The sequence below is a fragment of the Rutilus rutilus genome (genome assembly GCF_951802725.1).
Source record: "Rutilus rutilus genome assembly, chromosome: 19".
NCBI classification, from domain to species: Eukaryota; Metazoa; Chordata; class Actinopteri; order Cypriniformes; family Leuciscidae; genus Rutilus; species Rutilus rutilus.
Window position 1 is genome coordinate 1,852,727 of NC_140232.1, and position 13,455 is coordinate 1,866,181.

The 13,455-nt window shown below is 38.8% G+C and overlaps 2 protein-coding genes across 2 annotated transcripts in view; both read right to left on the reverse strand.

Annotated features, from left to right (window-relative positions):
- The window catches only part of LOC311278748 (nuclear factor 7, ovary-like), a 1,193,180-nt gene that overhangs the window by 995,053 nt on the left and 184,672 nt on the right, over positions 1 to 13,455 (reverse strand). The gene's annotated exons all lie outside the window — the stretch shown is intronic.
- Positions 1 to 13,455, reverse strand: part of mib2 (MIB E3 ubiquitin protein ligase 2) — a 61,860-nt gene that overhangs the window by 16,527 nt on the left and 31,878 nt on the right. The window contains exons 10-13 of the mRNA XM_084389714.1: positions 12,756 to 12,973; positions 10,781 to 10,937; positions 8,181 to 8,335; positions 18 to 144 (exon numbers count right to left, since the gene is read on the reverse strand). Of these exons, the coding sequence (XP_084245840.1) occupies positions 18 to 144; positions 8,181 to 8,335; positions 10,781 to 10,937; positions 12,756 to 12,973 (657 nt within the window). The remainder of the gene's footprint in view (positions 1 to 17; positions 145 to 8,180; positions 8,336 to 10,780; positions 10,938 to 12,755; positions 12,974 to 13,455) is intronic.

Genomic DNA, 13,455 nt, shown 5'->3' on the forward strand with positions numbered 1-13,455 from the left:
AGCGTAATCTCTCACACCTCTTTGAGGAGGATCTCGGCCACATCCCGGTGGTTGTTCAGAGCGGAGAGATGAAGAGCGGAGAATCCATCATCCTTCTTCACGTCAGCCAGCTGTCGCGCTCTAGCCAAGATCATCTCCGTCGCGCTGGAGGAACACACACACACAGGGTCAGAATCCAGCGCTCTTAGCACTCGCTCAGAGGATCGTAGAAGCTTAGACGCCACATTTTACATTTAAATCTGTTTTCAGACACCAGGAACACCGGATCAGGATCTTCTATCAGTCTGTTGGGGTTTACAAGGTCAATAAAGTTCCATTTGTTAACATTGGTTAACATGAACTAACACTTAACAATATTTCTAAAGCATTTATTAAAGGAGAAGTTCACTTTCAAAAAAACTTTTGCTGATAATTTACTCACCCCCATGTCATCCAAGATGTCCATGTCTTTCTTTCTTCAGTCGCAAAGAAATTAAGGTTTTTGATGAAAACATTCCAGGATTTCCCCCCATGTAATGGATTCTATTGGGACCCAAACGGTAGAAGGTCCAAATGACAGTTTAAGTGCAGCTTCAAAGGGCTTTAAACGATACCAGACGATGAATAAGGGTCTTATCTAGCGAAACGATCGGTCATTTCCAAAATAAATAAAAAAGTTTAAGTTTTATAAGCACAAACGCTCGCCTTGCTCTGTTCTGTGATGCGCGTTCGTGACGTCACATAATACGCAATTACGTTGAAAAGGTCACGCTTGACGTGTTTACAAATGTGCAGGAGGAGGACCATATACACATTTTCAAATGTATTTGTGTCAGTTTATCGTTTAAAATGCCCATTTCGTGTGCGTATCCTGGGTGTTTTAATATTAAAAAGCCAAAAAGAACATTTTCTTCAGGACAGAAATTTTTCAAGCGTGACCTTTTCAACGTAATTGCGTATTACGTGACGTCACGAACGCGCATCACAGAACAGAGCAAGGCGAACATTTGTGCTTATAAAACTTAAACTTTTTTATTTATTTTGGAAATGACCGATCGTTTCGCTAGATAAGACCCTTATTCATCATCTGGTATCGTTTAAAGCCCTTTGAAGCTGCACTTAAACTGTCATTTGGACCTTCTACCGTTTGGGTCCCAATAGAATCCATTACATGGGGGGAAATCCTGGAATGTTTTCATCAAAAACCTTAATTTCTTTGCGACTGAAGAAAGAAAGACATGGACATCTTGGATGACATGGGGGTGAGTAAATTATCAGCAAAAGTTTTTTTGAAAGTGAACTTCTCCTTTAATATTATTTAATGTCAATTTCAACATTTACTAATGCATGATTAAAATCAAAAGTTAATGTTATTTAAATCTCCTGAACTAACAATGAACAGCTGTATTTGTTATTAACTAATGTTAATAAAGATTAATAAACAGGAAACAAATATACAGTCAAATCAAAAATTATTCACACCAGATATCATTTGATATTTTTTCCACTAGTGTGATCAGGACACTATAGTTCATTTCTGTAAGTGAGGAGAGCAAAATAAAGTAAACTGTGACATATTAGACCCAAATATTCTTCATACAGAGACTACCAGTAAAACTTTGGGAGCAAAAATGATTGGGACACTTTGAGCTGATCATGTTTAGCTTCAGTGTGTTTTCTTTAATTGCTAATGCTCTTTTTACACACAGACTGAACAAAATGAAGCATTGCTTGGTGATTGGTTGAGCTAAACTGGTATTATCTAATTGTGTAGTTAAATTTAACAGCTGACAGATATTCAACATAATTCATGTGTGAGACAGTCTAACAGAAGGACGGACAAAACCAGTCAAATATCAACTGAGTTCTGCTCATATTTTATTACCATTTTCTAAACTATAGCGAATAAACTGTGATAATATGAGAAATGTTGAAGGTTTCTGAATAAATTATGGTTTGACAGTATATTGCTTATTGTTATTGAATGGATTACCTAATGTTAACTGATGGGACCTTATTGTAAAGTGTTACAATGTATTTTATAGTGTTAACGACTAAATAATTAAATATACAAACATGAACTATTGATCTGAATGTAAATTATTTCGATGGTCACTGACTATAAGTAACTTAGCAACTATGTAAAACTTATTCTACTAACCCTAACCTAATGTACTAATACTCTAATGAGAGCTAGTTGACGTTTTGCAGCATCACTTGTACGTAAGCAGAATGTCTAAAGTGGACCATTGAAATGTAACCTGATTTCATTATCAGAGAAGTAGAGCAGAATGTGACATGAAACTAGAACAGTTACGTAGGGAATCTAGCCAAGGACAACAGTCAATTATACAGTTTAGCGTCATGTACTTAAAAGAGGGTGTTTGGAAGGTCAAAAAACAAAACTCCAGCTCGCGTGTGTGTGTGTGTGTGTGTGTGTGTGTGTGTGTGTGTGTGTGTGTGTGTGTGTGTGTGTGTGTGCGTGTGCGTGTGAGGTAGATTAGCTGAGTTTTTAAGGGTGTGCAGTTGTTTACGCTGATGTCCAGCAGGATTCAGCAGCTCTACATCAGATTACACTGTGTGTGTTTGTGTGTGTGTGTGTGTGTGTGTGTGGAAGCACATCTGCTCCCAGGTGTCAGTCAGTCTAATTGGCTGCCATGCCACCAATCTGCTCTTACTGACCTTGATTCCTAACAAAATAACCCCCCCCCCCCCACACCCCACACCCCACACACACACACAAACACTCACTCACACATACATACACACACACTCACACTCACTCACACTCTCACTCTCACACACACACACTCACTCGCACACTCACACTCACTCACTCTCACACACACACACACACACTCACTCGCGAATCATAATGATTTTAAAACAATTAATCAATAAAGAGTTACACTCATCTTCTAAATGTCCAATATAACTGAGCATTAAACTCTAAAATGCCATTCAGTCTAATATACTAATATACGTATATATGCTAATATACGTTTATATGCTAACATACTAATATACGTTTATATGCTAACATACTAATATACATATATATGATAATATACTAATATACATATGATAATATACTGCCAACACTCGACGAGACACACGACAACCGTCAGAGCGATCTCAGCCCGCTGAAGCTTCAGTGTGTTTATATTCTTCTGTGAACACAGATCAGTCCATCACGGACACAAGGCATTAATGAAACGGTAACACATCATTCAGGATATACTAAATTAATACAAAGAAACACAATCAACTGCATTTGTATAACCTCAAAAGAAGAGAAGATTCTCTCATACTGTGCCTTAAACATTCCTATCACCCTTCAGACCAGACACATTATACCAGCTGTATATTCTCTAAGACTCTCTGCTGTGTCACTCCAATGAGTCTCTGAACAGAGCAAATGTCTGTGAGATGATCAAACACAAGATCAAATCGAACACGTCATACAAAAACGTGCTTAATGAATCAATCAATCACATGAGAGACCAGCAAGAGAACAGTGTTAAACACATCTTTGATCAAAATGCAAGATCAAGTTCATAAAGTGTTGGTAAAATTGCTACATTATATATATATATATATATATATATATATATATATGGAGTAGACCATAATATTCCTATGTCCAATGATACTTTGTGCAGAATGTGGCCAAGACTTCTAGTCAGATATTGCTAATCACAAATAATCTGTTTGGGAAACCTGCTGGAAAACAATCATCATATTTACAATCCTGCACTAATGCACAGATAATACATCTTAAAGCTACTTTAATACAAGAAATTCATCAGTGTTAATTTCCTCCTGCGATATTTAATATAATTTATTGAATCCAAAATACACCGGAGAATCTTTAGGAACTACTAAAGAACACAACACTTCTAAACAAAAACTCTTACCCTAAACTGAAACCTGAATCTGATTGGTTCTTAGAAATGTTGTTCCTGGACCAACAAGGCTCCAGATCCAGGGACATGCCCTACTTGTGTAAATCACGTTAAGTGTGACTACATGAGTGCGTGCGAGGGAGTGTGTCCCTGTGGCTTTTCGGGTCATCTGTGTCGCTGTTATGAAAGAATCTGGGTCACACCGGAGGAAACGTGTACAAGCCTGCGTGTTTACCAGCAAGTGTGGCTGGAAGAGCATGTTCTGGATTAGGAAACATCTGACTCACTCAAGACGTCATATGCCATGTATTTGCCAAGAGTATCAAAGGCAAACTTTGCTGACCTTTCTTATGCTCAAACAGCAACATTACACACTAAAGTACGATTTCAGGCACTGTAATTTGCTCTGGCCCCCTTTCTGTTCACCGGAGTGATGAGATACTTAGTAGACTGTCCTCACTCAACGGCTGGCTGTCTAAGTGGTGTCCGCAAAATAATATAGGGCTCATAGACAATTGGAAAAGTTTTTGCGGCAGACCTGACCTGTTAAAAAGAGATGGTATTCATCCCTCCTGGGATGGTGCTGCTCTTCTCTCTAATAATATGGCACATAGTCTTAGAGCTCAAGCATGACAGTCTGGGGCTCAGGTCAGGTCAGGTCAGTGCAACTGGAAGAAAACAAACCTAGAGGTATTTCGCATTTCGTGGAAGGAGAGTGTTACCGCAAACAAAAAAGCCTTAAAAACTGCTAGATCTGCTTATTTTTCAACTCTCTTAGAAAAAACAAACACAACCCTAGGTATTTATTTGATACAGTGGCAACATTAACAAGAAATTAAGCTTGAACTTCAGATGTTTCCAAACAGCAAAGCAGTAATGACTTTATGAATTCCTTTACTTGCAAGATTGATATTATTAGAGAGAAAATGATAACCACGCAACTGTCTACTAAAGTATCACATTAGACACCGTGCTATAGACCCCCTGAGGAACAATTCCATTTTGTCTTTGCATGGGAGAGAATTCATTTTCTAAACTTGTTAAATCAACAACATGTATTTAGACCCTATGCAGACTAAACTTATGAACAAGAAGTTTAGTCATAGGTCAACAAGTGAACAAGTCATATTCTTCCTCTTAATGATACATTAATGTAATTATGATACATATCAAAAATCTTTAAGCTGGCTGTTATTAAAACTCTTATTTAAAAAATGCAATTTGATCCTAGAGAACCAGTTAATTAAAGACCAATCTTACATCTCCCTTTCCTGTCAAAAAATCCTAGAAAAAGCAGTATCCTTACAACTATGTTCTGTTTTTAGAAATAAATTTTATCTCCAAGGATTTCCAGTCAGGATTTAGACAGTATCATAGTACTGAGACTGCTCTCATTAGAGTCACAAATGATTTGCTCTTATCATCTGATCGTGGTTGTATCTCTCTATAAGTGGATCTAAGTGCTACATTTGATGCTATTGACCAGAATATTCTTTTGAATAGACCTTAAAATTACATTGGCATTAGATCACAAGTTCAGTATGGAGTACCTCAAGGCTCAGTACTAGGACCATTGCTTTTCACCCTGTACATGCTACCCTTGGGAGATATAATTAGGAAGCATGGCGTTAGCTTTCAGCGTTATGCTGATGATAGTCAGCTCTATATTTCTTTGCACCCTGACAAAATATACCAATTTACAAAATTAACGGAATGCACAGTAAATCTAGGAATTTCCTACTACTTCATTCCCAACCTCTGCATTTAATAACCTTGAATACAGTCTCTCACTTGATGGCTTCACTGTCAAGTATTTGTCCTCAGTTAGGAACTTGGGTGTGCTCTTTGTAACCAATCTTTCATTTGAAAGTCACGTGTCTAGTATCTGTAAAACCGTATTCTTCAATCTTAAAAATATATCTAAATTACGACATATGCTGTCAATGAAAAATGCGGAACAGTTAGTTCATGCGTTCATGACCTCAAGGCTAGATTATTGTAATGCTCTACTGGGTGGTTGCCCTGCACGCTTAATAAACAAACTACAGCTGGTCCAAAACGCAGCAGCTCGAGTTCTTACCAGAACCAGGAAGTATGACCATATTAGCCCGGTTCTGTCAACACTGCATTGGCTCCCTGTTAAACATCATATACATTTTTAAATCATGCTAATTACTTACAAAGCACTAAATGGTTTAGCTCCGCAGTACTTGAGCGAGCTCTTAACGCATTATAGTCCTTCACGTCTATTGCGATCTCAAAATTCATCCCAATTGATACAGCAGGCAGTGGATCCTTTTCCTATTTAGCACCTAAACTCTGAAACAGCCTTCCTAGCCTTGTTCGGGAAGCAGACACACTCTGTAAAAATCTAGACTAAAAACACATCTCTTTAACCTGGCATTCACATAACACATTATCACATTCATTTGAAAGATTTGTTAAGCTGGATGAATTAGGCTAGGTCAGCCGGAACCGGGAACACTTCCTATAACACCTGATGTACTTGTTACATCGTAAGAAGAATGGCATCCAGGCTAATATTAGTCTCTCTGTTTATCCTGAGGTTACCGTAGTCAGCTGAATCCGGCCCGTATCCAGATCGGATGGTGGACCTGCACCTAGACACGACCACAACACAGCCCTGAATGTCAGAGGAGACCGTGTTAACTAGACTCTCTCCCCTTTGAAGGTCTCGTCACACGACAGCCATCGGCACAGATCCTCCGCATAGACCCTATGGCCAGCTTCGGCTCCATACCGGCATGATGGATCTGATCTTCAAGCAAAAGGAACTGGATGAATATTTGAATGCTTCCGATCCTGATCTGAATTCTGACTTGTGATGCAGTCTGAATCATAACGACACCATGTTCGTTCGTTGGCCAGAGGAGAACTGGCTCCCCGACCGAGCCTGGTTTCACCCAAGGTTTTTGTCTCCGTTTGGGTTCCTTGCCACTGTCGCCTCTGGTTTGCTTAGTTGGGGATACTTTATAGGTAGGCAATAAGGTACGAGAGGCTGTGCTGTATCGTGAATAAGTCATGGCTGAAGGACATAGTTAGGCACGACGCGAAGCGGAGTCAGCCGTGACTTATTCACGATACAGCACTAGCCTCTCGTACCTTATTGCTTTTATAAAACGGTTACCACAAAATGCAAATATTAAAGCCAAACAAAAATATGTTTCAATGCAACTTTCATGAAGTAAAATCACTTAAAGTCTTCCTTCCACTGGAAAAAATAGTCCCTGACCGTGAACAGCAACAGAAGTTACATTATTTCGCCTTTAGATGGCGTCAAAGACTGACTTTATGAGTGAGTCTGTCAGTAGAGAAGACTTTTATATTGAAAGGACTGGTTGTGAACACGGAGAAGCAAGATGCAACTGACGAATGATTAGCGTGTCAGGGCACGGCAAAACACCATAACTGTTAAAAGGACAAGACATCGAAGCGGACATTCAAACAAATTTTATTACGAATATAGTACTGAGTCTGACCTGAAGGAAAATGCTATATCTACTGTAAATGCAGGTACACGCACTTACTCGATCTCTTACAATACTCTATAAGCTTCAATGAACAACATTAATGAGAACATAGCCTATGTTTAAGTTGCTAAGAGTGGTTGCTAGGGGTGTTGTGTAGCGACATAAAACACAGCTATTGACCAATCAGAATCAAGGACTGGAACTAACAGTTTTATAATCAACAATATTACTGATCAGACTGTACAGACACTATTGGATGAGAACTGACCTGACCTGGATGAGGACATCCCTGCTTTCTGCAGAACTGCTTTATAGAGGAAATGAACTAATTTAATAACTGATGATCTTTACAACGGAACTGAATCAACACTGAACTGACTTCAGTTGAATAATGATGCTGTTTTCTTTTAGGGCTGTTGTACATCTGAAATGAACTCTGTTTGCATCAATGAATCATCATTTTCCTGTTATCACTGTAAACCTGCATTGAAACAATCTGTATTTTATAAAGAGCTATATAAATAAAGGTGACTTGACTTAAAGAAAGAAGAACATGGGAAAAAACATCATAGGTCCTCTTTAAATATTGATTTGAGTAAATTAAGTCATCATGCGAGAAGAATAAGCACATTTGAGAGACATGTAACTAGCACAATTATGCAGGAAAATTCAATCAAATACACAGTTTAGTGTTATTATGCAAATACATCTGACGAGCAGAACGTGGCTGAACAGTTATGATTCCACAGTGATGTGTGCTAAAGGAGGAACAGCGACTCTAGGACAGGGGAAGATGGACACTCACAGTTTGTTGCCCTTCAGAGCCGCGTGGTGCAGCAGGTTAAACCCGCGGTTGTTCTGCTGGGTGAAATCGATGTTGGGCACCACAGTCAGAATCTCAATGATGCTTCTGAAGTCTTTAGCAATGGCGTCATGTAAGGGTGTATCTCCATATGAATCCTGACAACAGAACAGGAAAAAAAAAAATCACTTAAAGGGGAAATATCATGAAATCTGACTTTCTCCGTGTGTCAGTGCTGTAATCGGTGCTTCTACCAACACAGAAAACATGAAAAGTGAAACCCAGTAACTTTGTTCTGGTCAGTCTTTCTCTGCAAGCATGTTATAAAATAATCAGATCAGATTTCGCTCTCCTTCTGACGTATGAAGAGGATCTTATTATAATATTACCGGCCCTTAATCTGCACGTTTACACACACCAGCCGACATTTGGTTCCACACGCGACGACAGAGACCAGTTCTAACGCAATGATAAAGATCCAGCAAAGCCTGAAACTGTTCTGTGGTTGAGCACAGACGAGCACTGAACACTATTGACCAGAACATGTCACCGCTGTCTTATAAACACCTCAGGAACTGTGGACACTTGTGGAGAAGTTCAACATGATGATGAGATGATCAATGTAAGTCCACAACAACTACAGAAATGTCTCCACTAACATTCAGAAGCTCTTCCTGAGTCTCTCCGTAAGGCTGCACTCGCTACTGGTGATTCTGGGATTCTGGATGAGGGAGATTGGCCTGTTTTGTTATTGCTGGAGTTTCTGAAGCTCGTGTAAAGACTCCGCCCTCTTCTGGACGGAGGCGGAGCTAAGGGACACACACATAAAAAGGCACGATTTTGCTCACACCCGAAAAGGGGCGACTTTGACAAGCTATAATAAATGATCTGGTATTTTGAGCTGAAATTTTACAGACACATTCTGGGGACGCCAGAGATTTACAATACATCTTGTGAAAAGGGGCATAATATTTCACCTTTAAATCAGTTAAGTTGGTCAAATGTTAAAGGGATACGCCACCCTTGTCGGCAGCAATAGCCTCGTGGGCAGCGCACCGACATACACTGCCTTTGTGCTTCGGGCGACCCGAGTTTGAGTCCCGGCTCATGGACCTTTTCCGATCCCGTCCCCCTCGCTTCCTGTCCACTATGCGCTATCCTATCATAATAAAGGCAAAAATCCCCCCCCCCCCCCAATTTTTTTTTTTGAAGGGATATGCCACCGTAAACACCCCATAACAGCTAACTTACTGTTGGGCTGGCTAATGATGTGCCAAAGTTCAGCTTGATGAGGTCTATAAGTGCATGAAGTTTGGTTACTGTGGATGAAAAGGGTTGTGCTACAGATCCCCTCAAACATAACCATATAAAAGTGTGTGCTGTTGAGCCCCCCATGCCAACTTGTGCCCGGCCAACCCGAACATGCTTTCAGGTGCTTTTTCCCCACGTGCTTTTGTGCATGTTAAGGGCCACAACAGTGCCAGAGAATTCATTAAAAAAAAATCCATTGAAACAAAACACCCCTTTAGGTCTTGGGCCCTAATTCCACAGTTAACCCAGCCTTAAACCTGCCCACACCACTGAACCCGTCCTAACCGTACCAGCATCAGGCCTCAACAGCAGCACAAGTGTTTGCAATACAACATCAACACAATAAGTTTATTGTACCTAACAATTGTTATTTTTGATGCAAGTACACAGTAGTTAAAGCACCTAAAATAACATTTCTTCACCTTTAAAAATCCACCTGAGTCCACATGTTGCGAGCTCACAGGTGCCTAAATGTTGACGCTCTAAAACGCACGATCAGCAATCGTGACCGTAATCCAAACGAGGACGCACACAGGACTGCCACTTCTTGCATTATCCTTGCTCTTTTCTATCGTTTGTACGCCGTTGCGGTTTTATTGTTGCATCTCGATTGTAAAGTGTCTTTTGAGATATGGAGAGAAGCTATATCAATTAAACTTGACATTTACATAAAAGTGCACACACAACAGCTGACCAGAAGATGAAAATCTTACTTATACACACCTAGCATTTTGCTTCAGAAGACACAGATTCATTTTTCTCATGATGGCTGTGCACTTACTGAATCAGCAACCCATATTCACTCGCATTATCTGGACTCACAGACAAGGATTATTTTTTCCGAAAATTATGATTTTTATTTTTATTTTTATGTGGACTCTTGTGCTTGTATACAAAATAAATCAAAGATTTTATATCATAGGTTATCATTAATACAGAAGAAGTTTAAAATTTAAATTTGATTAATAAAAATATTAAATAATAACTTATTAAAATCAAATAAATAATAACTTATTAAAATAAAAACAGCATCAACAACATGCCACTGGAGGCCTCTTGCCCCAAATCTGCACATCAACATAAAAACAATCATTCTAAACGAGTTACTGAGTTCACAAATCCCCCATTAACAAACAAATAATATCCAACTAATATTTTAATATCCAAAAAAATTAAAATAAATCACTGCTCCCAACAAAATAAATAAATAACTACACCAGTTAAACTCAAACCAGATAACTAATCCAGATGTTTACTGTTGATGTTCCCGTGAGGCGGCTGGTGTGTCTGACCTGAAGGTTGACGTCGGCCGAGTGCTCCGTCAGCACTCTCACCACGTCCGTGAAGCCTTTATTAACCGCGATGTGCAGCGCCGTACACATGGAGTTATTCAGCAGGTTCACAGCGGCTCCTTTACTGAGCAGCAAACGCGCAATCTCCGCCTGGTTCCTGCACACACGCGAACAAGAGCACATGTCAGAGACACACAGACGAGGTATAGGGAAACACTGCATTACTATAATACTATAATACACCCCTCAAAAAAATCAGTGTTCTACAGTAAAATATCTTATTTTGTGTTCAACAGAAGAAAGAAACTCATACAGGTCTGGAACAGCAAAAAGGCGAGTAAATGATGACAGAATTTAGGCAACATATGGATATAATACAGACATATATTTCTACAGTAATATTTAACATGTCTGTAATATTGCTGCGGAAATATTCGGGGGTTATCCATGGTCTGCTGAAGTAATTCTTTAATGCTTTTACATTTTTAAATGTAATTTTAATGTAGGGTGAGGAGAATGATGTCATCTCATTTACCAGTGTTTGAAACTGCTTATCGGGTTCATAGAGCAAACCTTTCGCTGGTCGTTTACAGTTTAATAGAAGTTACGCACATAATTTGTGCAAACATAGTTTTTCTATAATAGTTTTTTTGTACACCGTTAACTTTCTTTGATTAACAGTTCTGTCTAATAATTTATTACATTTAAATAAACCAATGAAGATGGAGAATGGGAGCTCCAGTGTATCTGTGCTTAGGTTCTGCTTTCTTCTCGGTGCTGTCAAAATAAAAGTCTTGCATAGTGTCATAATAAAAGTCCCACAAAGTGTCAAATTAAAAGCCACATCGGCCAAACAGAGAAATTATCGGCCAATGCGGATCATTTAAAAAAAAATCAAAATATCGGCCTTGGTGATATAACTGTTGACCACATTAATCAGACTACAGTTAGCTTAGCCCTGGTGTGGTGCGTTTTCTGAGAAAGACAGAGATGACGCTTGTATTTAATCCTTCAAATAATCAATTACGGTGAAGACTGCAGCTCGACTACTCAAAGAAACCCTTCCTGTAGCACGGTTATGTCAGTGTCTCTAGAGCATGCCTTCATGTCAATGGGTCAAATACAGTTTACTGAGTGATACTACAATTTCGCTCCAAGTGAGGAAAAAACATAGGCTATCCTGCATGCAGGGTTTGAAATTAACTTTTTCACTTCCCGGAAAATTTGGCTACAAAATGTTTAAGTTACCGGCCATTCAGAACTTCTACTAGCCAAATAAATAAATCAATAAACCACTATGTCACAGCTTATATATATGCTGGGACTTAGTTAATCTGGTTTATTTCTCCTTTTTCCCCATTTTTATATATATATATATATATATATATATATATATATATATATATATATATATATATTCATATATTAATTTCTTATTCAAATAAAATCCTATCATCCAGCATCTCCTTCCTCTTTCATCCTCATCACCAAAAATGTGTTTTAGGTGGAAAGATCAATACAGTACAAAGAACATCAAAATTTAGGATGTTGAAAATAATAATGTCTTTTCTGTTCACCAACTGCTTTTTAATCTTCGCTATTGCTTAAATGCAAATGAACAAGCGCGCCGTTATTTTTTTTGTGTAGTGACGAATGTTCAAGTAAGCTAGATATGAGCAGATTCTGTGCAATACACTGTATTTAATATATCATGATGACTCATGAGTATTTGCTCTAAATCTGCGCAGATTTGGCTTATACAAACTTCCCCGCGAAGTGAGTAAACATAAGTAACCCGCCAAATTAGCTAGTGATTTGACAGCGTTCCCCGCCACAGCTGATTTTTACCTGCGTTTGGTCGGTGTTAATTTCAAACCCTGCCTGCATCTAATACTTGGTGATACACATAGGGACTTTTCTTATAATTGTCAGACATATCCAGCTGTGGAGGGCATGAACAAGCGCTGGCGCTCACCCGAACGCTGTGTAGTGTAGCGCGGCGTCTCCGTCCTCATCTTTAGCTTCGATGCTGCTGTTAGCCTGAAGCAGGACCTTCACCACCTCCACATGCCCCTGATGAGCAGCAACCTGCAGAGCGGTCTTACCCTGGTTCTTTATATCCACCTGGACACAGTCACACACAGGCGTCAGTAAAACACACTTCTGCAAAGACCCATCGACCGACCAATCGACCTACTTCACATCCATGCTCAACGGAATCAGAGAGAGAGAGAAAACAGACACTAGATTGGAATAATGGTTTTTTTTTTTAAAGGAATAATTTATTCCTGTGATCGAAGATGAATTTTCAGCATGATTTATTTTAAATAGAAATCTTTTGTAACATTTATAAATGTCTTTACTGTCACTTTTGATTGATTTAATGTGCCCTTGTGGAATACAAGTTTTTTTTATTTTTTATCTTTCTTACACTATCATACAAATGTTTCCAAATATAAATGTTTCTTGAGCATCAAATCATCATATAAGAATGATTTCTGTAGGATCATGTGGCACTAAAGACTGGAGTAATGATGTTGAAAATTCAGCTTTGATAACAGGAATAAATTACACTTTACTATATATTCACATAGAAAACATCTGTTTTAAATTGTAATAATATTTCACTATTATTCATGTATTTTTGATCAAATAAATGCAGCCTTGAGGAGCAG